This window comes from Xiphophorus maculatus, chromosome 19, assembly GCF_002775205.1.
Source record: "Xiphophorus maculatus strain JP 163 A chromosome 19, X_maculatus-5.0-male, whole genome shotgun sequence".
Taxonomy (NCBI): Eukaryota; Metazoa; Chordata; class Actinopteri; order Cyprinodontiformes; family Poeciliidae; genus Xiphophorus; species Xiphophorus maculatus.
The window spans coordinates 23,713,982-23,739,474 of NC_036461.1; the positions used below are offsets into that span (position 1 = coordinate 23,713,982).

The 25,493-nt window shown below is 40.1% G+C and overlaps 1 protein-coding gene across 11 annotated transcripts in view; it reads right to left on the reverse strand.

Annotated features, from left to right (window-relative positions):
• Nucleotides 1-25,493, reverse strand: part of smoc1 (SPARC related modular calcium binding 1) — a 65,099-nt gene that overhangs the window by 19,375 nt on the left and 20,231 nt on the right. For 3 of the 11 annotated variants that reach the window (XM_023352623.1, XM_023352624.1, XM_023352634.1), the window contains exons 2-11: nucleotides 18,764-18,929; nucleotides 17,212-17,280; nucleotides 13,633-13,745; nucleotides 13,431-13,530; nucleotides 9,658-9,711; nucleotides 8,804-8,851; nucleotides 7,973-8,005; nucleotides 5,702-5,791; nucleotides 5,193-5,273; nucleotides 98-290 (exon numbers count right to left, since the gene is read on the reverse strand). In XM_023352623.1, coding sequence (XP_023208391.1) covers nucleotides 98-290; nucleotides 5,193-5,273; nucleotides 5,702-5,791; nucleotides 7,973-8,005; nucleotides 8,804-8,851; nucleotides 9,658-9,711; nucleotides 13,431-13,530; nucleotides 13,633-13,745; nucleotides 17,212-17,280; nucleotides 18,764-18,929 — 947 coding nt within the window. The remainder of the gene's footprint in view (nucleotides 1-97; nucleotides 291-5,192; nucleotides 5,274-5,701; nucleotides 5,792-7,972; nucleotides 8,006-8,803; nucleotides 8,852-9,657; nucleotides 9,712-13,430; nucleotides 13,531-13,632; nucleotides 13,746-17,211; nucleotides 17,281-18,763; nucleotides 18,930-25,493) is intronic. The other 8 variants (XM_023352625.1, XM_023352628.1, XM_023352631.1 and 5 more) reach the window with 8 other exon arrangements.

Here is a 25,493-nt window from a genome sequence, read left to right on the forward strand (position 1 = left end):
ACAAAACATACATGATAAACTCTCATGTAAACTACAGTAAACTAATAAAGACCAAACCAGTTGTTCCCTTCGGTGTCTTTTTGCTAAAAGATCTTACAAGGTTGACGTTCCGGGGATGGGCCGTCCCGTATCCACTAAAACACACCAGCAGTAACCAGTATGCTGATGGCACTGGACCGGTTTGTAAAGACCTCCAGACCCACAGTCCGGAATGATAATGGACTCCCGGGAACTCTGCTGAGCCTCATTCAGGGCGTTCTGCCTCTCCTGGTCACAAGAGGGAACCTTTTCTGGAAAACGAGTTGCAGCAGAAAAACAGAGAAACAAGGTTGGTCAATGAAATGCAAAAACATGAAATCTTACCAAAGATTTTTGGTCTAGTTTCTAGTTCAAATATCTTAGTGCCCTTGAGATAAGTACAAACTAACTTATAAGTATTTTTTTTAGCAAAATATAGAAGCTTGTTGTAAGTCACTAATTCCTTGATATTGGTTTTTAAAAAGTACTAGTTCCACTTGCAGATTAGATTATTTTACTTATAACAAAAGGATTTTCACATGTTAAGAGTAAAATAATCTGCCAGTGGAACTAGTTTATTAATGGCTTAAAAATAATAAAAACCCAAAATTCAGTGTCTTTTGAAATTAGAATTAGAGCCATTGATTTAAAATAAAAACCAGTACATTTCTGCCAAAACACAGGCATTTTCTGAGTTTGAAAAGTAAAAATATTGCTTGAAAAAAATTAAAATAAATTAACTAGAAAAGACATGAAAATGTCAAAGTTTCAAGGTAAAAATGTTTCGACTTTTCAGAAAATTCACAAAAGCCAAAAATGTTCGACTTTTAAACTCAGAAATGTTTGTTTTTCCCCAGAAAATATCTGACAATGTAAAGATTTAAATTATCACTTTTCAAACTAAGACGATTTATAAAGAAAATCTTTTTTTCTTTTTTGGCCTTTTTACACCATTTTTGGCACTAGTACACCATCTTAGCTATATTCTGATTTCTGGAAACACTGAATGTTTGAGTTTCATTATCTACAAGCCACAATCATCAAAATAAAATATGCTATATTTCCCTTTCTGAAATTACCGACAAAAAATGCTAAGCTTTTTCACCACCTTTTATATTATCTGAGACGTTGTGCAGACAGTGGTGCAGTGGAAAGGCTTGCATCACGCCCAGCAGTGGTACTAATCCCAGCTGCCAAACTAGATACCAACACAGAACTGAATGTCTTCTGTTAAGCCTTTCATGTCAAACAACCCCATTCTCACAATAATGAATTAAAACAGTTTATTATACAGAGTTTATGCTGGAGCCAAAAAATTTAAAAGATTCTGTACATATTTTACAAATGAAAAACGGTTCATGCTGGAAACCCTTCAGGTTTGGAAATATCCATCCTCCCCGCCTGTCATGAAAGTCTTTATTTCCAATGATTTTTCTCCTTTTTTCTTTGTCAATTTCTAGTTATTCTTTTGTCAGCAGGGACTGGAAGAGAGAACACAAACCCTCTGAAAGTAAATATCCTAAAAAGGAAAACTTACACAAGAGCAAGTAGGAGAGACTGGGGCAATTTGCTCCATATTTTTGGTTGATAATAGATAGAAAATGACCATCTAAAGTACATTTAATGACCTCTGTTTTATTCATCCCACTCTGGCCATCATCATTCAAGTGAGGCTATTTACAAATACAGTCTTCTCTTCCTTCCTTTTTTCTTTTTTTGCTCTTCTGTCCTAAACTTCCCTCCATCCCGTCTCTTTAAACCTGCTCTAAAGTCTCCCGTCACTTTCTCCTTTCCACTCCAATGGCTTTCAGCTGTGGGCTAATCGTTGCAATATTGTTTCTAGGAAGCCTCCGCTACAGTTCAAGCAGCAGCTGAAATAAAGTCGGGGAAGCCGTGTGAAGGAAGGCTTGTAGGTGCATGCGTCGAGACGATGAAGGGTTCGGTCACGGAAAATTTCAGCTCCTTTCGCAGCTTTTCAACACGTCGTTCATTACTTCCCCCCTTCCCCCCTCTCTCATTCTTCACTTTTTGTGCCGAATAGTCAAACTGATGTGAACGCCCCCGGCACCGACCCGAGACAACAACAATTGGATTAAAAGACGAAAAAGATGCGTCTCAGACGGGGAAAGTCCACGGCTAGCGAGCGCGGTTCTGTACATGACGGAGCGCTTTCCAGACTTTGAACGCGTCAGAGTCTGGCGGCGACGCGTCTGTTTGGGGGGGGGGGAAATGGACTTTGCGTCGGTTTGCCTAAGCAAACACTCTTCGCAAACATTTACTCCGCTCCCCGTCTCTGGCGGGGTTATCCAGAGACACGGACGTCGCCACTCTCGACTGGTTGGTTAGGACTCAAGTTTTTCCAGGAAGAGGAGAAGAGAGACGAAACTGTGAAGACTTTAAAACGGGGAGGATTCTTCCACCGCGCCGAGAAAGCAAAGCCCGCGTAATCAAAACATCGCTACAGATGACTGCCTTCGCTTTTAGCCGCTCTGGCCTCAAACGCTGGGCAGGAAGAAGCAAAGCGCTTCCCCTGAAAACACGGCTGTTAGCAACGAGCTGTTAGCTAAAGGTGAAGAGAAACGTAGTGCAGTTCAAGTGACTTCAAGTTTACAAATCCTTTTCTGAAATACCTAAAGATACGTCTGAAGATCTGAAGAGTTGGCTAAGAACTTATTAAACAATTGAAAAACAGATTTAAAAGCATGAAAACTGTAAGTTGTGGGTATTTTACCATTTTTAGGTTAGTTGGGGACTGGGGGGGGAATGTCCCAATTTGCCATAACATATGGCAATGCAAAAATGAAAAGAAAAAAAACAATAGCAGACATGTTTTTTAAAAAAATATAATTTCTTAAAAAGTATTAATTCAATTAATTTATCAATGTTACTACAAATTATTAAGTAAGTAAAGAAAACTCAGCGATATTTCAGATTTTTTGCGTCGTCTCTTTATATAAGAAATATTGACTGTAATGTAGCATCAGTCAATGTAGCAATGAGTGTCTGTAAAGTAGCATCTTTACAGACACTACTTTCATGAAGTTAAGCTAAGGAAGTTCTGGATTACCAAGGTTTGAACATGGAGCTTTATTGTTGTTAACGTGTTCTCCCCTTCCTCTATCTGCTAATGTAATTCATAAAAACATCCTAACATCTAATAATCTATAAAGTACATTTACTTTATAGAGTGCTATAAAGAGAGTGCTTACTTTCCATTCCACGAAAAGCGTTTGTGATTTTTTAGAAAAAAGGAATTTCAAGAATATCCACCTCGACAAGAAGCTAGTGGGTTGAGTTCAACACAGCACAATATCTGAATCACTAAACCATCGGCTACGTTTCAAAATTCACAAATTGTTCATGCGCTTGGCATGTTTCCCCCCTGGTGGCCAAACGTACTTGGCTTCTGCTGCTTCTCTGCACACTTCCTCAACTCAAGAGACACAGAAACCAAGCACAGTGTGGAATTACAGATGTGGACACACACTTCGCTCGCGTCTCCGACGTGATGACAGCTCCCCCTCGAGCTGGCTTTGTCCGTTTGTCCTTTTGAGGTCTTCAGATGCTAACTGGAAACAGGAAGCCGGAGTTTCCACCGAGCTTTCAAAGAGCTGTCACTGCAAATATCTCTGAAAAACTCAACGACTTCAATGCACGCCAGACCGCAGCTTCCTTTGCTGCGAAGCCATCCGTCAAAAATACTTACAGAAACACAAGATGCAATCACCGGGATCTTCTGCTGTTTGCAATGAAGCACGAAATGCGAGATGAAATACAAAAACTGTGTTCAGGAAGGAAATAAGACTGGTGGGGTGGTGTGTGTAGATGCAAAGCAGCAGGATGAATTCAAAATATCTATTGCGTGAAGGGAAGTAAACAAGCAGATCGACAATGGACCATGCAGATCAGAAATAGAGTGAAATGCGGTCGCCATCAGAGTCAATTTCAAAATCAGTCCTTGTTGATCACATCTGACTTCATTTTGTGACTGAGTTGCTAAACAGGACATTATGATGGAAAAGAAGGAGTATCAACTTTAACTGTGATATTCAACTGAAATAGAACAACTGCATGTTTTCCAGATATTAGGTTGCTTTAAATTTGTAACACTTTAACTATTAGTTGTTGCTTGTCTGCTTTGATTTGCCTATTTTGAAACAAATTAAAGGAAACGATGTCAGCAGCAATCACTAATTCAGCCCTTAGATTTTCATAAAGTCAATGTTACTTTTGGTGAACTTTACTGGTACTTTCCACAACTCTCCATAACTTTCGTAAAACTTTTCAGGCGTTTCTCGTAAAACTTACCTGCTACTTTCCGGAAAATATAGAGATTTATTTTTCACAATTTAGAAATTGCTTCCACAGAAGAACTAACAAGTTTTGGAAAGTACCTGGGAAGGTTCCCAGAGAGTATCTGGTAAGTATGAATGAAGTTTCATAGACATTACAGGAAAGTAACTGCTAAGTTGTGAGAAAGTAACGCCTGGTTCGCCCGGCAAGATTTTAAAATTGTCGGACGATTTCCAAAACCCGACAGATTTGGTTGTACAACGTGCCGCGCGGCAGGAGCAACACAACACACACAAACCGATTTCACTCGCCACCAACATGCAGATTTCAGATGGGAAATCTTGCAAAACCTCCCGAGAACAAATGCGAGTTCACAGGAAACAAACATGGCCGACTGGGAAGAAACAATGGCGAAGGTTTTAACAGAGAAAAGACAAAACAAAGGTGTTTCCATTATCCATTGGACTTTCTGGGGTGCTAAGGCAGGTGTTTTAGATTCCCCCTTTGTTTTTCCACCACCTTGCTTTTTGATTCGCTACACGTCACATTCAACAGGCTGTGCTGTCATTTGACTTCAGGGAACATCACACATCGACAGTCCAACATGTAGAACATACACAATTTCAGATCGGAACGGACAAGACAACTCTTAAAACATCACACACCGAACAATGCAAAAACACACAAGTGTTTGTTTTGGTTTCTAGTGCAAATATCTTAGTGCACTTGAAATGAGACAAAACTAACTCACCAGTAACTTTTCACCAAGATGTAGGAGCTTGTTTTAAGTTCATAATTATCAATAAATACTATAAAAATAATCTAATCTGGACAGAAGAGGGAGTGTGCCGTCATTGTCGCGGTATGTTTTCTAGCCTCACCTTGCCTTCTGGAAGTGGAGCTGTTCTGCTTATTCTCCATGTACCCCAGATGTTTTATCCACAGTGTCGGAGCAGTTATCTCTGCGGTGACAGCATGACAGAGGAGAGGTCAGTAGCATTCACAAATGGAGGTATTTAATTTAATGTAATGTCTAACTTATTCAGCAGTCTGGCTTTTGCCCACAAAACCAAACTTAAAACGGCATTAAGAGTCAAAAGACATCAAATATAAAATGCAATTTTTGACATCTGGATATTTCCATTAGATGGTGTGTTTTTAAAAATGTTTTTTAAGAGAATAGATCTTAGGTTTGGAAATGAACTTGTTGACAAAGTACATCTGCTGCAATTTTCTGGAATGTGATGAGCTTGAGCTCACAAAGGAGCAGTTATGCGAGCCGCGTTTGACCCCGGAGAGCCATCGCGGGTCTGCGGTATGCACATTTAGTCGTCGAGGCGACCGTCTCGACCGTGCTGTAACGGCGGAAGAGCTGTAAGGGGAAGCTTACCCTCACCCTCAGGGGGGATGTGGGTCTCCATGGTGGGGGTGGGCTTGGAGCCGTCGTCTGGGTTGAGAGTGAGAAAGAAACGGAAGGAGACTACCATTATTGAGATTAATACAATCTACTCTCCAGAACTGTTGAATGGTTGGGATTTGCACATGGCCCGGCCAAGAGAGAGAGAGGGAGAGAGAAGGAGAGAAAGAAAAACAGACAGAAGGAATGACAGACAAATCACAAGACAACCACCCACCCGTGGGTGCCTGTGGAAGCCCGCGTCTATAAATCACTCACAACATGATCGGGCTGCGCGTTCAGCAGGCGGCCTCAAACCTCCGTTCAATAGCCACGTTCAGCTGCAGGTAATTCAAACGACTTCCATCGTCACAGCGAGGGAATCAGTTGATGGTTGGTTGACTCGAAACACTAGAGCTGAGCAAGCACTGAGGCTGCGATCAGTTTCAGAAGTAATGTGGACTTTAGTGCACATGAGGCTATTTAGAGTAACGTTGGTGATGAGCTCAACATCAGGTTATTGCGTTGGTGTCTAAGTTAAAGCTTCTCTTTTACTTCAGATCAGCTCTTTTGATATTTGCGAGAGTTATGAAAATTTATATGTTATAAATAATAATATAGCTCTTATGTCAGTCCAAATGCTGCACTTAAGCACCAAGTATAGTCAGCGCCGTGGCTAAATATTATGGCTTATCATATCCACGACTGTGTGATACAAAGACAGCCGTCCACATCAAACGTCAACATTAGCAAACTTGTCTTCGTTGCAAAAAATAATAATAATAATGCATTTGTCAAATTTGATAAAAATATTTCCACGTTCTCCTGGAGATTTCGATCTCCAGGAGAACGTGGTGACCGCAGCTCTAAACTGTGGTCACCACAGAAATATTCACCACAGAGCCATGAATATTTCTTGCTTTTAAACTATAATTCAGGGATCAGAAATTTTCAGGGGTTTAATGATTCCATCTGAACAACTTTACAGCTGTAAATTGTTGCGGTGTTTCACGCTCACTGGAATAAAACTGATTGGTTTCCTGGGACAGATTAGCTTTAGAACATAATCCACAACTTTTCTGTAGGCCTGAGGTCTGAATTACTTAAAAAAAAAATACTTAAAAAAAAGTTTGTTTTTTTTGTAGCGGTGTCAAACTTGCTCGTGTACACGCTGCTCACACCCTTTTCTTGCTCTCTGCTACGCCACAGCTCCTGAACAGCAGAGGCTGCTATGAATGCTAAGACCAGTTAGCATGGCCACTGACGACTGTGGATAAACGGTTTCCCTGGAACGTAGGGCTGGATGGTGCAGCTGAGAAACGTATCATGATATAACCGTTCCATGTAAGTCAATATCGATAATTATTTATTAGTTTTTTGTTTTAAATATCTAATTCCTCTTTTATCCTCAATGTTTACTCCATACCATTTATTTTTAAGCAGTAATGAGGCATGGTGGCTAAGTTACTCAAGGTTGTTGCTAGGTAACCAAAGAGTGAGTGAGTTAGTTGATGCCACCAACCTTGCTTACCTCATTGAGCAGCTAAAGTCTATCCTCCACCTACATCTCCCAGAATGCTGTGCGTTTCTGGACCGGAGTTCAGTGAATATTCTTTGTATTAAACATTAAATACTCCATCAGCTGTATTAACTATTGACATTGTTATTGATTTATTGTCCAGCCCCACTGGAACGTTAGGTTGTTTCTCTGCTATTAGCACAGCTGCAGCTAACCGGCTAATCTTGAGCGTTTTACAGTCGTCCAGTTTATGGGAGTCTTGCACCTCACTGGTTCCCCAGTTGTTTTTCCATCACTATTTTCTAAAGCCGGGTCCACATCAGAAAATAAATCAAGAAAAGTGATCAACTTTATCCAGACGGGATTATGTTAGAAAAGTGTTGTTTCGCTTGCGTTCACTAAAGATGCTTCACTCAAACATTTTCAGAGGCTTGTTTTATTTAATTTTGAATCTATAGAAGATCACGCTGTAAATTCTAGAAGCTTTTTTTTTCTCGTCACCATTTAACAATGAGAAACGAAGAGTTTAGTTGTGTCCTCAAGGCCCCCTTATTGAATATAACATTCATACCCTTGATAATTTCATGCAAATTTCTCATTGGCGCTTTACCATTGATCTTAGAGAAACATAGCAATGTAATCTGACATAATGCTGCGGGCTAAAATCAATATTTAGACATGCTGGCAGAGTCCTTGTCCAGGCTGAATCATATTTAACTGAGAATTAATCTGCCTTGCATACTCACCCTGTGTGCGGTTTCGCAGCCTCTGGAACATTCCTTGGGAAATAATTATGTCAAAAGCATACAACAGAAAAAGTTTCAACATTACAGCGAAATCCTTTGAAGTGAGATCAGGCGTCAACACATTCAAATAATTCAAAAACTACTAAAGTAAATACTCAAAATCTATTTGTTGGTTCTTCCCTCCAGTTTTTGAGAAATTATTGAACTGTAAAGGCTTCAGCATACTAAAGGAAATGGGTTTTTACTGATTAAATATTTAAAACAATTAAAATAGTATATACTTTAATATATAACTCTCAACAGTAGCCTGGAACAATGTCTTCCTGTTTAGAAAGAAGTTAAATTTGCAAAAATAGGTCTCTATTTATTGTCTATGTAAATAGAAGGTTACTTTCTAATAACATACAAAAGAAACACTAGATCGACAACAGGACTTTCAAGAGGAACTTCAAAACTAGACAAATTAAAATATATTTCTTTATTTTTTTTTTTATCATTTACACTTGAACTCTAAAAAGGAAAGCAAAACATCTGCTCAGAAGCTTTCCTGAATAATTACTAATAGTTGATTCTTCAAAATAGCTATCAACTGTGTAATAATTTTGTTCTTCTGTACAAATTTTCATACAATTTCTGGGTTTTTTTGCATGCTTTCACTAATTCTAACTGTGAAGATTCATGGCTTCCTGTTGCCGCACTTTTTACTTGGGCAAATATGGACTTTGTGCATGTTAGGCAGAGCAAAACTGGGTCAAAAGACCTTTTGAGCTGCTGTATCCCAACATGCTTAGAAACAAACAAACAGAGGACATGCAACAGATCTCAGCTCACCTTTTCTACCCGCGTTCGGGGGCCCAGGTGGTCGGTCGGTTACTGACCCTGAGGCATTTGGAAGGAGGGGGGTGGAGACACAACAGAGAGTGAGCAATGCTTTAGACAGCGGAAACAGACAGTTCTTCTGAGGACCTTCACTTTAAAATATTTCAATTGGATTTCGTTATTCTTCTGATTATCTCTAAGCTTGCCGGCCGACGCAGGATGAAGAAACGCGACACCAGCTGCGCTTCCATTACAAACGGGCGCAAAACTTTGTCGATATTCCGCTGACGGAAGAATACGCAACTTCAGCAGCTGCGGTGTTTCCGTTCAATGAGAATCGCAATTAAAGTCACATGTGAATACGTTTGTTCGACTTGATAAGTCATCCTCCAACTACTTCCTGTCGTCTTCTTCGGCAACATCCGGTTGGCGATAGTGTGACGAGCGTGATGCGAAAAAAGGGTTACACCAATTTTGATACAGCCATTTTAGCACTAAAGCAAGTTTTTTTTGTTGGTTTTTCTTTTAATTTTGCCATTAAGCAAAATTACTTTCGAAATGTTAGATTGCGCAATGACATGGCCAATGGAAACGCAGCTAGTGTTCAACATCTTGCTGCAGAGGAAACCCTATGTTAGTACTTGATTGTATCCTAAACATTGCACCCGTTTCATCAGCCTCGTACCAACAGAGACCATCTTTCTGGAAAATTACTGGCAAAAATGTTTCATTTCACTGTATTCGTCCGGCGCATGCAGGTAGTCAGTTTCATGCATGGATGCTCTCGGAGAAAATGAATCAAATGATCCAACCAGTCACAACAAAGGGGAGAATTTTGAGTGAAAGCAACTGGAAGAAAAACTTACTAACTGAGAATCCACTCCTTCCAGCATCAGTTCCCATATTTTCACTGAAGTTTCCTGCAAACGTATGTGAGATGATTTACTCGGGTGATTGAGTTATGTTTGAGTCCAGCATGTCTAGTTATATTGAGAAGGGAAAAAAAAAAAAAAACGAGGGCATCGCGCTTTGGATGCAGCAGCTGAGCAGGGTCAGGTTTGCTACACTCAGATTCTGCTTCCATCATCATACATACCTTTGCAAGAAACCATGAAGATATCGGACCTCATGCAGGGCAGAAAGGGGGCAGGTGATGATGACTGAGTTTTAGAGTTACTCAGAACAGACATTGAAATCATTTGTCCGGTTGAAGAGCAGAGAAATTTGGGTTGTTGGACATTTTCCCCCCCAATGATTTCAACCACTTTTACAAAAAATAGTAAAACCATTTATGTCAACAAAGGCTTGTAGATTTGGATACAGTACCTGGTAGAAATTCACTTTTCACAGTATCTTTGTGTTTCTGTATTCAGCTCTCCTGAGTCAGTGCTTGGAAGCACCACCATTGTCAGCAACTGCAGCTGGAAGTATTTTTGCGAAGGTCACTGCCAGTTTTGCAAACGTAAAGACTTCCGTTCTCGAATGGGAATGGAAATAAAGTTAAGCTCCAAGTCTTAAAACAAGTTATCAGTTGGATGTAGGTCTGGACCTTGGCTGAGTCGTAACTTGAGGTCCATTGACATCGTAAGATGGGAAACATTTGCCAAACAGGTTTTCTTAAAGCATTTCCTTGTGTTTACGGCTTCCTCGTTCTTGTTGAAATAAGAAATTATTTATTTCACAGCATGACGTGCCGAATAAAATGTTAAAAACTCTGGATATTGTTTTGTAACTCTGTTTTAAACTTCCCCACAACTTGATGCCTGACCAATCTACTGTGTTTCTTGGTCTTCAAGATTAATTTTGTTCTCCAGCACTCTTCTGACACATTTACAAAAAGAATCTTGTATGCCTCCTGAGATCATATTATGCACAGAAGGACTCGTTTTTTATTTAATTTGGTACCTTATGAAGTCGATTAGTTGCACTGGATTTTTTTAGGAATATCAAGTTAGACAGGGCTGATGGATGCCAGATGTTTCAGAATTTTATGACTAAAGACTTTTTGTTTTTATTTGTATCACTTTCATTTGACTCCACTTTGTGTAATCCAAATGAAACACGAAGAAAATACGAATAGTTTTCCGGGACGGTGTTTGTCAGAGGTGATAATTGGGAAAAGGATTTATGTCACATATTTCATTTGCTGGATTTTGGTCAACTTGGTTCGATTGCTTGGCAAATTTGAGCTAGAATAATTTCTTAATTACAAAAACAGTGTGATTAATACAAGTGTGCGGTTCTTCAGTTTTTTTATATTAATCCGATACTAAATAAAAAGAGGGCTTGTATTGTTAATACAATTGATACTTTTTATTTTAATTTGACGTGTCAGACTTCTAGTCTTATGTTTTTTTGTAGTTTTTCCTTTAAATCATTTTGTTCAAACCTCACGCAACATTTGGACGAAGTTTATAAGTATCTAAAAAAACTTTTAGAACATATTGCATGGGTGGGCAATACATACTAACAATTTTATCGCAATATTTTGTGGTACTATTCTGAAAACGACAAAGTTTTTTTTTTTAAAACTGTTATTTTTTTTAGGCAACTATATGACTGACTGCATGGTTCAGCATTCATTGTGCCATAAACACAAATATTGTTCTTGAAAATCATTTCTATTTGAATCGGGCTTATTTAGGACGCCACTTAAAAAAAGTGAGATTTCTGATAAACTGCATACAGCAGCTGCACTTAATCATGTTTATTTTATTGATATTTACTGAAGCTCTCGTGGCACAGATAGTGGAGAAAACAGCAAAACTAGTACTTCCAATCATACTCTGTTTTTTTTAAATTTACCTTCAGTAACTGGAATGTATCGAGACACCCATAAGTGAAGATTTATACCATGATAAAAAAAAATTCACAATAAATGATACTATACATGCCCACCCCTAACATTAACCTGACAAACAGTAACCATAGGCAACCAAAGCAAATTAGTCTGCTTTTTTTCTAAATAAAGTGCAATCAATAATAATAATAATAAAATAATAAAGAGCTAATCAAAGTAAAATCTGTTTTGAGGTAGAGTTGAGAAACTACAGAAGTAAAAATTCAAGGGGGAATCTGAAACTAAAGTATTGATCTGATACTGATACCAACTTTTTTTAATCGATATTTTGGATCGATCTGTCAGCTTTGATTAAATCATTTTTGTATCAATTTTTAATTAGTCAGTTGAACACAAACGTAGAAGTTGATTAGACTCAGGTTAGGAAATCCCTAAGAGTTGATAAGTTGTTTTCAGCCCACATAAGCAAATCTTGGTTAAATCTCTGCTCTATGTTCCAACAGGGAGCGTGAACAAAGGCACATGTGAACAGTTTAACCAGACCATCCAAAACAAAATTTGCACCATTTGCTCTGGTGACTCTGCAACCCAGTCCTGGCAAAGGCCCCAGAGTGTTATCTCACAGAGGAAAACGAGGGCGATTATCAGAAAGCGTTCCCATCCAGGATGAGCGTACAGAGTCCCGCTGAAAGCACTTAGAGCACCAGAGAGGCCCCTGCATGATCCAGCCATTGCTGGCCTTCTTGTTGAGCTTGCACCTGTTGTACAATGTCATTACACATGTGGCAGAGTCTAGTCTGGGACTCTGTTCAAAAACTTCCTCCTTTACTCTTGAAACTGATCAATTCAAATCTGAGAACAAGTTGATGAGTATGATTTACTTAAAGACAGGATTTTTTCACTTTGAGTCAATTTTGACCCAAAAACAAAAACAAAGCCAAAACATTAACGTCTGAGGACAAAGGATGAAACTAGCTGCTGTGCTAATTGCTGCATATCTACCCTGCCACGAATCGCAACTAAATTCAATCAAAGACTTGACCGACCAAAACGTTTTGCGGTCAAGTCAAGCAAGAACAGCTGCCGATGCAATTCCCAATTGTCTGTCTTGCTAATGCCAGACATTAACACCAATGAGTTAACAATTCTGGAGCTTTAAAGAGACGTCTAATTAGAGGAGCGCTAATGGGTAGAGTATGTTTGCGGTTTTGTGCAAGGAAACAAAACACAATTTGTGGAGAGCCGAGCTCTGCCACAGCTTTGTTGTCTGTGGACGGGCCCCCGTTTTTGCATAGTATATGTGGATCGCAGTGATTTGCTTATATTCACAGTGTTTTGCTTCAAAAGGTCAGGGTAGTTTGCCCGAGACTTTTGAGTTTTGTTTTATTTATTTTCCACATTTAAGGTCCAACCAGAGCATCTAGGGGTAAAAGTTAAGATTCCCACAAATGCAACATGGCGGAGCGGCAGAGCTGGTAGAGAGCCTGTTGGTCTGGGGATTTGACTCACAACCTCAAGATTATTACTACCACCACAAGAAAGTGGTGGTACATTTTTGTGCTACCACCTAAAACATGTGGGACACCAACTTTGGAGACAGCTGACCTACATAAATTCCATAGCATGCCAAATGTCCCGAATACATTAGCGACGGTAAAGCTGCCAAATCTTGTATGTGTATACATAATCTGCTGGGGTTTTTTTAATGATTAAATCCGATCAGATACAGAATCAGCTGACAGGGAGGAGATACTAAGGACACCAGGATGAGTCGGCAAAAGCCGAGTACATTTCCTTCACACACTGGCTGATGAAGACCTCCCCGCCCAGTCAAAGTACCTGAACACACAGGCTTCCTGTTGTGCACAGAGGAGCCACTCACTGGCTTGCCGTCGGAGGTGACGCACCAGCAGTAACCTGTCAAAGTGTGACACTGGACCTGACAAACACATACAGATGCAAACATATCTTTTATGACAGCTGCGTTTATCTGAGTACGCTAATAGAACAGAAAAAGGAAGGTGAGGAGTGAAGCACACACCTGGGCAAACGTTCCATCCTCGTTGCATTCAGGGACGAACGTGGACTCCTGAGGCCTCCGCGCCTGTTCCAGGGCCTGGTTCCTCTCGACGTGGCACTTCGACTGACCTGCCTCTGTGAAAAACAAAACAAAACAGATGGTTCTTTTCTCAATAAGACCCCTGTTGCACCTGCAACCCACTGGGGTTTAAACACTCAATTGAATGTTAAATGTACAATCAATTGAAGAATATTTCAAGGAATTGGAACAGACTTATTGATCCACAATGTGACATAACGAGGCGAAGCAATGAGCGGCGAGCGCTCTGTAGTTTTACTCTGAAGAGATATTTCTGAGATTGTGGGAAAAAATGAAGAACAGAGGAGGTTTCACATTTAAAGGTTGAAAATCCCATCAAGATGTGTGTGGGTTTTTTTTTTTCTTTTTTGTCTTTTACGGCGTTCACCTTTGGTGTTGAACTTCATGCTTAGCTGTTCTTGTAAATATAGTCTCAGCAGGGTGCAGAACAGAGTGGCCTTCAGTGGATGAATGAAAGTTCATAAAAAGTAATCCCAGAGAAGACAGACTGAAAAATAAGGACGGAACTAAAACAGGACTGTGATGTCAAATGTAAAATGTAGAAAAATGGACTATGATTTTTTTATATATATTTATTTGGTGACGTTACGTTCAGAAGGTTTTTCCAGTCACCTAAAAACATAAAATTATTGCCGAATAAAGGTCAGGTGGTTATCTTTTCTTATTTTGGGCTTATGTGAACATTGCCACTCTCTGACCTATTATTTTTCATGCTTCATTGAACTGGTTGGCATAGATGCTACTGGCTAAAATACAGTTACCATGTGCGGTTCAGTGATACAAAGAAATGTATCAGTGACGTGCGGTGAGGTTCATAGCTGGTGAGGCACTGACGTCATCAGAATCAGATTTGCAAATAGATGCATAGATTGACAGCAGTTTACAGGTTATGTTTCACTTCTGCATCCTTACACATACAAACTGTAGCTCACAAAATCTATCGCTGCACTTGACTTGCTTCCCGAATCGTTTAGCCTAGCTCGCTGTCACTTACTCGGCAGTTGAGGAGTGAACAAGACGAACGTCTGGGATCTTGAGCGCCCCCTGCCATGAGGCAAGAGAACTGCCTGCCTCACCTCGAACCTGTTCTCTGCCGTTTATAATCGCTCATTACACGAAACACGTTACACAAACACAGTTGGTGACAAAAAGCACTGTACATTATATACATAAGCTAAATTATTGGAAATAAGTTCACATATTAAATTTGTTTGAACCATTTTATTGACGCCGTACAGCAACATGCTCTCTCCGCTTAGCAGCCAGCGCAGAGCCAGGGGTTGCGCAATCCAAGGTGAGGCAGAGCTCGCTGCTGCCTCACCGGCATCGCTTCCAAGCATTTGAATGGGAAAATAAGAAAATTCAGCGATTTTGAACAAATAAAAATCGAAATTGGTGAAGCTACATGAAAAATAAATATTTTTTAGTACAAACCACCGGATGAATATAACAATTTAAATTGCTTTATGATTATATATTTTCTTTCTTTCCATGATGGCTGGTGAGGCACTGCCTCACCTGCCTCCCCTGACCGCACGTCACTGAAATGTATTATAAATGGGAATGTTTTTCAAGTGCACATGCTACAATTAGCATAACACACAGGTCATACAGTTACCTGAAAAAGAAGTAATAAATCGTTCTCATTGTCACTTTTATTGTTATCACCATAGAACCGCAAAATATTGTGATAAAACTTTAAGTCCATACCGCCCACCCTAAGGCTCACCCTTGCTTATTGAAGACGGTCTGTTTTATTGTGTTTTAAAACCGAAAAAAGAGAAGAAAAAAACCTGTGCAAAGACAATTTAAGCTTCTCTCAGCTTTTTCTTTACGTGCCACAGGACTTTTATTGTGAAATCAACCCAAGCATTACAAGAAGGAGGGGCAGAAAGTCAAAGTGAGTAGCCAAATATGGAGGGCTGCACCAGCTGTAATATTCAAACCCATCAATGAGTCTTTCAATATCATCCATCCATGCGTCCACGAACTCATCCGTATCAGTACCCATGTATCGATGCAATCCATCAAGTTCACCCGTCTGAAACAGAGGAGGCAGGAATCGGGCTGCAGTTCTCCTGACGTAAAAACAGGCTTTGAAACGTGGGAGCAAATGCCAAGTTCACACCTTGACTCCAGAGTCGAGGGCAGCCTGATCATGGTCTGTAAAAACTTACATCCCCACAGAAAGCTGGGAAATCAAAAACATCTCCCTCCCTCCCCACCACAGTTTCCACTTGACCCTTAAGGTTTTACGGCTCAAAGCTGCAACTTTGTGATCTTCAAAATAAATGCGTTTTATTGCTTTCCACATTCGCAGTTTATATCGTCAGAAGGAAAATGAAGACAGGAGACCAAGAAGAGTGTTTCAAGCTAGCGTTGATGTCACGTTTAGCCAGTGTTTTAGCTGAAAGGTCAACACATGGAAATGGGCGAGTTGGAAGCTGAGCTGGAAGTGACGCTCATTTGCTTCGATAGTCGCAGCTCTGAAGGTCAGACGCTCTTCGTCACTTTGAAGGCGATAAAAGGACAAAGTGATCTTTAATGAGGGATTCCTGGTTGTGTGTCGATTACAAAGCCGTGCTGTAAAAGGGGAAACAGAGGTGACTTTCAATAGGCGGTCCGCATTCGATCCACCTTGGCCCCCAAGATGTGATTCTTTCTTTTCACCTTTATCCGCGTTTCCATGGCAAAGCAACGTGGGAAGACCACCAGATGATGGATTGGATTAAAAAGAAGGGCCGATATTATGCATTTTCCAGCCACATAGTTCCATTTTATAGCACAATAAAATAACTGCTGCCTTCAGTTGTTATAAAAATGCTACATATATCAAATATGACTTAAAAGAAGTTTGATTTTGTAATTTAACACCTTGAAATTGGACCTCTGTCTCTTTAAAAACTGCTGCTCTTTCTGAAACTCCGCCAGGAAGTCATTACATCACTCCTGTATTGACCCCTTAGCAACATTTTTACCAGCGCTACACTGAAAAGTAGCTCGCATAATGAGCTCAGCTGATGCGCAGTTCCACCAGGTGTTTGCTAATTGCTGCTGACTAGTCTGAAGGAGTGCTGGAGTCACAGAGGAGAGCTGGTGTGCGAGGGGAAAGCATGGAAGCTGCATTTTGAAGACGGTGCTCGGTTCACCCAGGCATTACGCACAGCTGAATGGTTGCCATGGAGATTAAAGGATTTCTCAAACATACATGCAAGAAAAGTAAATGCATATAGATCACATTAAAGCTGCAAGAAGGATTTTTGTTACAGCTAGGTCCAATTCTGTTTACCAAAGAATTCTACTTTCTGGAAATCTTCTTTCTGTTTTTACAATGTAACTCATTGTGTTGCATTTTGAGCCCTTGGATGATTGAGGTGCTTTGACTATGACTGTATTATGACCTTTGTCTCATTAAAACATTTCTTTGCACTCCTCCAAATAAAACGATTCCCTACATGGGGTGAATTTCACAGCTTCTAAAAGTGTCTGCTCAGTTCTGACCTTTCGGCTCTGGCTCCCTCCCATCAGATGTGGCCGTTGGTGCTGGAGCCACCGGCAGCGTAAACCTCACTGAAAGACAAACGAGTCCTTTACATGCAATACAATGGTTTCTGTGCAAAACGGACAGTTTTTGTGTCAGAAGCAAAAAAGAAGCGATGAATATACCAACTGAAGGTAAATCTGGTATTTATTTTAGAAAGATATACAGATAGAGCATTTGACAAATGAATGCTCTATTAATAAATACATTTGTTTACACTAGACGGACAAAAAACATTAAAAAGAGCTTTATTCGGATGCAAAATGTTTGAAAACTACAACAATTAGAAAAATAGCACATCGGCATTCATTAATTATTTCTGCAGATTACGATAAACATGTTTGCATTGTGGAGTCATCTTTGCATCCTCACCAAAATCAAGCTAAAAACTCCCTTTAAGCTTTTAGCCCTGCGAGTTAGCTTTGATTTATTCATAGATGACATTAACATTCGATGCCTGAGTTTAAATAACTTAAAACGGAAAAGAAGCAATTGATTAAAGTCTAAAACCATAAATTAAAGGTCACCATGTGCGTTTTGCGGGAAATTAAAGAAGTAATGACAATGATTTGATCATTATCAGTTTGTAAAATTATTTTGTTTAACCTCGATTGTCCAAAAACATAAAACAGATTATGTACTGTTTTTATTTATTAAACAAAAACAAGAATAAAAGGGGAGAAACTGATAAAAAAGTCATGGAATAACTTCAAGATGGCTGCGCATCGAGGTGAGCATTTATTGTATTGTTTATCACTTATCGTGATAAATTTCTTATCTAGATAAGAAATTTGATCCATTATTGTCACAATAATTTCCAATCAGTGCTGTTTAAAAACTTTAGCTCTCCTTATTGTCACGATTGACAGTTTTACTATTTTCTCCACTGTCTGTTCAATAAAAACATAAATAAATATGAATAAATTTGAAAATGCAAATCGCACTTCTTTACATGACCGGTGTCCTAAAGAAGCATTTTACAAATGGGAATGTTTTTCAAGCGCATTATTTGTGTTTGTGGGTCTCTAATTAGTGTGACACAGTCTACAGTTGCCTAAAAGAGAAACATTAAACAGTTCTTATCGTCACTTTTATCGTAGCCACAATATTACAGCAAAATATCGCGATAAAACTTGAAATCCATTTAGCTGCGCAAAACCTCAATGAACCAAAGCAACGGCTGGAAGAAATTCCCTCATCAGGGACGTGAGACTAATAAAGTCAAACAGAGTAAAATTTCCTCCAGTTAATTTGGCTAATGTTGGCTCTGCAGGCTATTGACTGACAGCGTTTACTTTGTTTTTCCGTTTTGGTTTTTACCTCTGCTTAATGACAGCATTGAATGCGGCGTCCTCGTAGACCCGCGCTCAGATTTCAATCTCGTAAAAGACTTTTATAATGTCCTAAAACACAAAACCCTGGAACAGAAAGTTGTTCTTGTGTTCGATGCGGCCCAGCCGGCGCGGCTTTTTTTTTTTTTTTTAATTATTATTTTATTTTTGCCGTCCTCACCTCGACACCTTCCCCGATGCGCCATCGTCAGCGTTTTGTCCCTGCATCGGGCCCTCTGCAGCTCACAGTTTGTCTCGTAGGTCCGCCCATCCGAGCCGCACACCGGCTTCCCGAGCGTCCGCAAGCAGACGGACCCGCAGTGGTTGTCTCTCTCTCCGATCAGCCACTGTTTTCCACAGAGAAAGCAACAAGGTTAGCACAGCGACGCTCTGCTTTGCGGCGTCTCCACGGTCTCGACTCCCGAGACTACTGCCTCGACTTGTCCCACATTCCTTGAACACTTGTCAGCTGCTGCTTTGCTTTGTTTTGGCCACTACAAAAAAAAAAGGGTTTTAAAGGAAAGTAAGGGGGGTCAACCTTAAGGCCAATTTATCTTTTGGTTTGATGAGGACAAGTTCAACTTTGATGAGCCAAACTGGTTGTTAGGAATCTTTACTTTCCCTCTCTCCTGGTGATCTATTGACAGGAGGACAGCGTTTCCTCTGCCAGAAGAAAAAGTTTCAATCCTCCAAGCAGTCACCAGATATTTCAAATCTAAGGGATTTTTGGAAGAGTGCAAAACCTTGACAGTCAGACGCAAACAATGATAGCGGCACATCAGCGTTCCCCCAAAGAGTTGTGTGTTTTGTTTTTTCTTCAAGGTTTCAGACATTAATCTGTCACATCTTGCTTGGAAACAATGTTGAAACAATCTGAAGTCCTTGTTTCATAATGCGCAATTAAAACAAGAAGATTTTTTTTTTTTTTTTTCTTCCCGTGGGAAAATGTTGCATTTGAAAACCTCCGTATGAATTTGCATGCGGCAGCGCTGGTTGGATCTGACAGTAGATCTTATAAAGGGCAGGTACTGAGGGAAGAAGGTGATGGAAAATAAGATGTCAAAGAGATGAAAGGCAGAAAAAGAAAAAAAAGAAAAGGGTAACATTCTTATCTTATCAGATAATCTGAAGACACTTGCAAGAAAAGAAAAAAGAAGAAGAAAGAAACGATGTGCTATAGGAGCGCATCTGAAGGTTCTGCCTCTGCTCTGGCTGTGAGACGGTCCCCCTGCTTCGGTGCCCGAGCTCCAAACAAACACGAGACGCAGTGTTTTGGAAAAACATCTGAAATTGTTGCTGGGAGACGGATTGTCTCTGAACATGTAAAAGAGATATCAGACGGTTTAGATGGAAATGATGCCAAACCACAGATGTCACGAATGAGTTGGCGCACGACGGGGAATTTATACACAAGCGATTCCCAGTGAGTCTTCAGACGTGCTCTGGTCTGCGCTCTGAGTTCGCAGCAAGCGGTTCCTAAAGACGCTCTGCTCCGCTCGGCCATCGCAGCTGATTTCTGTCTGTCTGCAGCTTCGCCCAATTTTGACGTATTCGATGTGTCAGATCGTGAATTTGTGCGAAAACTGTTACATTGTGGTTCAGCAGTATGAAAGTTAGGAGCTGATTCATTAGGAGCGCCGTTCAGTCAGCATGGCAGTTTTAAATAGAGAAGGTCTTTGGGCTACACAAACTAGGTTCATTTTACAAATGTTTTTTTTTTTTACCCCTCCAGGGGGTCTTTTGTGGGCTCTAGTGTCCCTTATATGACAGTAGGCTGACAGGAAATGGGGAAGGAGAGGAGGGAAGACATGCGGCAAATATCGTCGGGTCCGGGAGTCGAACCCACGACGGCCACGTCGAGGACTCAAGGCCTCCAAATGTGGGTCGCGCTAACCGCTACGCCATCACGGCACGCCCATTTTACAAATGTTTTTCACAGAATCATTCTTCGGTCCACTCAGTTCTGCCTGCTTTGAGCTTCTTCCAGAACACGCTGTTTTAGGGTCTCTTGTCACTTTAAATCCACTTTGTAGCCACGCCCCCTAACTCAATTTTTACACTCGCACATGAAAATGGCTGCGCCACCGTACATCTTTGAAAAGCAGACACGGAGCTTCCTGCGCAGCCAACAAGAAGTTCAGCAAGTTGTTTCTAAATAGTAAGTCGACAAAAGAAAAACACTTCTCTTTTCCAGCAGCCATTGTACTGCAATAAAACCAGCTGGCTAAACACATTGGTGTTCAACTTGGGTTGCTAGGTGAGGGGTGACACGCCGCTCGAGTTGCTAGGTGACGGGCAGTGGCTGCTGATTTGTGACGTTTCATTGCCAAAGGTTTTTGAAACGGCTCATTTTCCAGACACCAAGAAACATGAACTTATTGCCAAAAACATCTGGGTGTTTTTTTTTTTTTTTTTAAGTGCTTGGACTATTTTGTTTTAGAAGCACTGGAAACTCAAATGGAAGTACTGTACAATATTGTGCAAAATGTGAATTTTGCAGAATGCGTCCCCGTTAATGTTTCACATACAGAGAACATGAATTGCATGTCGTACACGCTGAGGAACGGAAGAGAAAAGATGTTTTACCATTTCGTCTAACAAGTCAGATGGAAGGAAAATCATCCCATCATCTCTGCTCTGCTCCCACCACCTTGTTCCACTTATTATATGATGGCTTAATTGTGATCTGGAAGTGTCCATTTCAAACCCGCGCAGCTTTTCTTTGCATGTTCTGTTTGCCGTCGGTCCATAAGGACCAGATTTGGGTCAACAAATTCCTCCTCTTCCTCACTTACCACCGGCTTCTCGGCTGCTGCTCTTACCAACCTCACATTAAATCAGTCTCTGGTTCTTGCCTGGCTTGTAAGTTTTTGTCAGATCAAGTTGCATATGGTGGACAGTGAAACTGAACATTTAAATGTGAGCCAAAGTTTTTCAAACTTTTTTTGAGTCCTAACTGAAGGTTGTGGCTATGATGCATCAAAGTGTACAAAAAAAAAAGGAGGAGCTTAAATGGCAGAAAACACTTTTGCAAAGGTATTTCTCGAGAGCTTTTGAGACATTTCAGCAGCAAAGCTTTTGAATTTGTCACTTTAAGGTTCCACACCTGGGAAACAGTCTGCAGACAAGAAGCGAAGCCTGAGTTAACGCACGGCGGCATTGTTAAAGCATAAGCAGTACATCTTACTACGATGTCCCGTTATTGATAGAATCTTGTTTTTGTCTGGTAACAGAACCTGGATCTCTGATCGACGACCTGCTGAGGAACCCAGAGACGTTCAAGAAGAACCCACTGGAGCCGAAATCAGACTGAAGGCCAACTTCACCGTTTGTTTCTATCTGGAAACTGTAGCAGTTGTTTTATGATGCAGCAAAGCGCCAGAATGTGGTAAGAAGGCTGAGCAAACACCAGGACAGATCGTTTCTTTTGCAGGGGGACTTTTTCGTTATTTTACATTTGTCAAACTGTTCCCGGCAGCAGCGAAAATTATGGCAACTATAAACACGAGTTTTTTACATTTCTGTCCGAGCCGATCAGAAACACACCAACGTTTCGTAAGTGGTCGGTAATCCAGCTGGCCAAGTAAAGCAGCATCTTTACTTCTTCGTCTGAAGTGATCTCAGAGTACGCAGTCTTTATGACACCAAGTTCTCATTTTGCTTTTTTGTCACACTGAAAACTGACCTGGAGAAATGGAAAAAAGTGGTTTTTAAAAAATGATTTCATGTATTAACAATAAAAAAGAATATTAAAACCAACTTGACCCTTCAGGTTGACATTACCTCTCACTTAAATCTTGAGTTAATTGTGATCAACCACATGAAAGATCCAATTAATCAAACCAGTAACGGAGCCCACACATCAAAATCTCTGTAAAATGTAATCTGAGCTATTTGTCTAATGCAGAACCAAATTGAAAAACTATTTTTAGATCTATAGTTTATCACAAAAACTACAAAATATACTCCAATGACTGTAACTACAATATTTACATGTATATAAATACATAATTTGTTTATGAAAATTAGCTTCTGTTTTAAGCAATAATGGCATTACATTAGTTTTTCAGTACAAGTGTTAACCAACACTTTTAACAATGTAGGCACAAATGTAAAATATTTCTGAAAAGTTTATGATTCGTTAAGAAATTACCTAGATATTGCCAGACAGTCGTGTGTAGATGTCGAGTTGCATCTAAATTTGACCATGTCCATAAATCAATGTTTTTATTTTCCTCCGTAAAAAAATAAAATAATTTTTTTTTAAAAAGCCATTTTATACCATGGACCAAAGAGGTTAAAGTGTAAAAAGTAAGAAAAAAAAATCTATAATTCATCAAAAAAAAAAAATATATATATATATATATTCTCATAATTTCAATACGTGGAACATTGCTTTATCAGAGATTCAATAATTTTCAATAAATATTTAACTGTAACTATATTCCACATGGACCTAAGCTAAGCTGATAAATTAATTGAAAATTCTTAATTCATAAAATAAAAAATACAAAAACATTCTTATGTCTACATGGAATGATATGTAGAGTTTTATACAGAGTCTAATGAATAAATTCAGAAATGATTCATAATTAATCAACAAACTATCCAGATATATTCAGATAGCCATGTCTACACGTGGAATCTATTATATTTCAGTGATTCTTGTTTAGAGTTTCAGTAAAAAAAAATTTAAAAAAAGTTAATTGCCATTTATATATATATATAAATATATACACATTTACACATTTATATATACAGAGGCAAATTGTGTTGCCTCTATAATTCATAACAAAAATAATTCCGCGTCCCTGGATTTAAAGCTTCCTCAATGAAAAAAATGCTAACATTTAAAGTTGGAAGATTTTAAAGTGGTCTAGTCAAAGTCTAGACATAAATCTGATTCAGGTGTGGTGCTACGCTCCCTAACCCTTCAATGTGGTGAAGGGTTTACTTAAATTAAACCAATTTAAGTAAAAACGAACAAAAACAAAGCGACGAGTCGTCGGCCCAAATTCCTCAACAACACTGTAAACCAGGGGTCCCCAAAGTCGGTCCTTGAGGGCCGGCATCCTGCATGTTTTAGTTCTCTCCCTGGTTTAACGCACCTGGATCAAATGATGGCTCGTTAGAAGGCCTAGAAGAACACTGACATGCTGAAAAGGTTACTACCACCACGAGGAAGAGAACTAAAACGTGCAGGATGCCGGCCCTCGAGGACCGACTTTGGGCACCCCTGCTGTAAACGCTCACAAACACTACAGCCGAACTGTCCTCAGGGTTACCGAGAAAAGACTTTTTAACGGCAAATGGATCAGCCATCACTTGAAGCCAAACTGTTTATCATGTCTGGAAAAGCTAAATAAAATAAGTCTGTCTTTTACCGCGTGTTAAAAGCGAGGCCCTTCCAGGCGCTGGTGGCACGGCACAGTTTTGTTGTTTTGTTTTTGCTGGGAAGAAATCTGCGTGCAATGACTTTAAAGAGCTGAAACACAGATAAGATTCTTTCTGAAATAAAGAGAAGATACAAGAGGTGCAGGATCTGCCAGATTAAATCGACCGATAGCGAAGCATGGCGGCTGAGGGGCGGCAGATAAAAGGTTACGGCTCCTTAAGGTACCACCACGAATTTCTGCCTATTTCCAACTCCTTTTGGCCAGAGTTAGTTCTTCGATTATAAATACGTTTAGAAAAAGAAAAATGAAGGAAAATTTCAGACGGGATCGGCTGCCAGAACAGTACGCCCAGAACAAGCCAGAGTTTTAAGGAGGATTCCAGCCTTGGCATTCTGGACAGGACGAGAAACTCTTGTCAAACGGCTGAGAGTGAAACTAAAATATGATCTGTTCGCAGTGAGTAAGTGCGGACGGGGAGAAACAAAGCAGAGCATTTCATTTTTGACTTGTGCGTCTTCGTCTTGGCCCCGCCGAAGGACGAATGTAATCCGGAAAAGGGTGAGAACAAAAAATGCATCTGCCATTTATCAAATTTTAAAAGATTTGTTTAAGAGTACCAAAGAAAAATAGAAAAAAAAGAAAAACCTATTCCTTCCACAGCAGACAGGGATAAAAATACATTCGGCCTGTTGGGGAGTCAGACGAGAGCAGAGCCGTTTGTGTCTATGATTAAATATTAAACTGAAACCAAACGACAAGAAGTCCAGATTTAGGACTTTTGGCGTCTGTCCTCCTCCCACAGGCTGACCTGTCCGCCGCGCTCCTGACTCACGTAATGGATGCGGCCTCTTTCCTCATCACAACAAAGCGCCGGGTGACATTATCTGTTGAGCTGCAATAAACCGCTTTCACCGAGTCGCCCACATCTCTGACTCACACCGTCCCACCCACAGACTCGCTGCCTGTAAAGGTGAAACCAGAGCCTCGGGCGGAGGGAAAAAGCTGGGATTTATTTGAATTTTTTTTTTTTTTGCTTCACAGGTTGGAGTTATTTAACACAAATTTTTGTCTTTTAAATTGTAAGATCAGGGGCGGGGGGAGTTAGTCCCGGTGTTGAGCAACACGTTTTGACTCACTGTTTAGATGACGGCCGTCCGATGGCGTAAGAGTTTGGGTGTGGATCCGAGCTTTATTCAGTGGAATGCAGAGTTCTCGCGTGCAAAATTCAAAATATAAAGCAGCAAATGTGTCCTTGCACTCGAGAAAGACGCTCAGGATGCTTTATTTGCTCACTCGGTCACTTCTTGTCAAAGTTCACATTTTGAACGTTAAAGCTGGGCTACGAAACCTTTTACTTTGTGAGAAAAAAATTCTAACTGCTCTCATTTGAACAAATCAGAAATTGCTCTCCGCCACGCTACAGCTGATTCACCACAACAGAGTCTGCCACCAGTGCCAAGGCTAGTTAGCATAGCCACCGATGACGGCGGATAAACAATTTTCCTGGAACGGTAA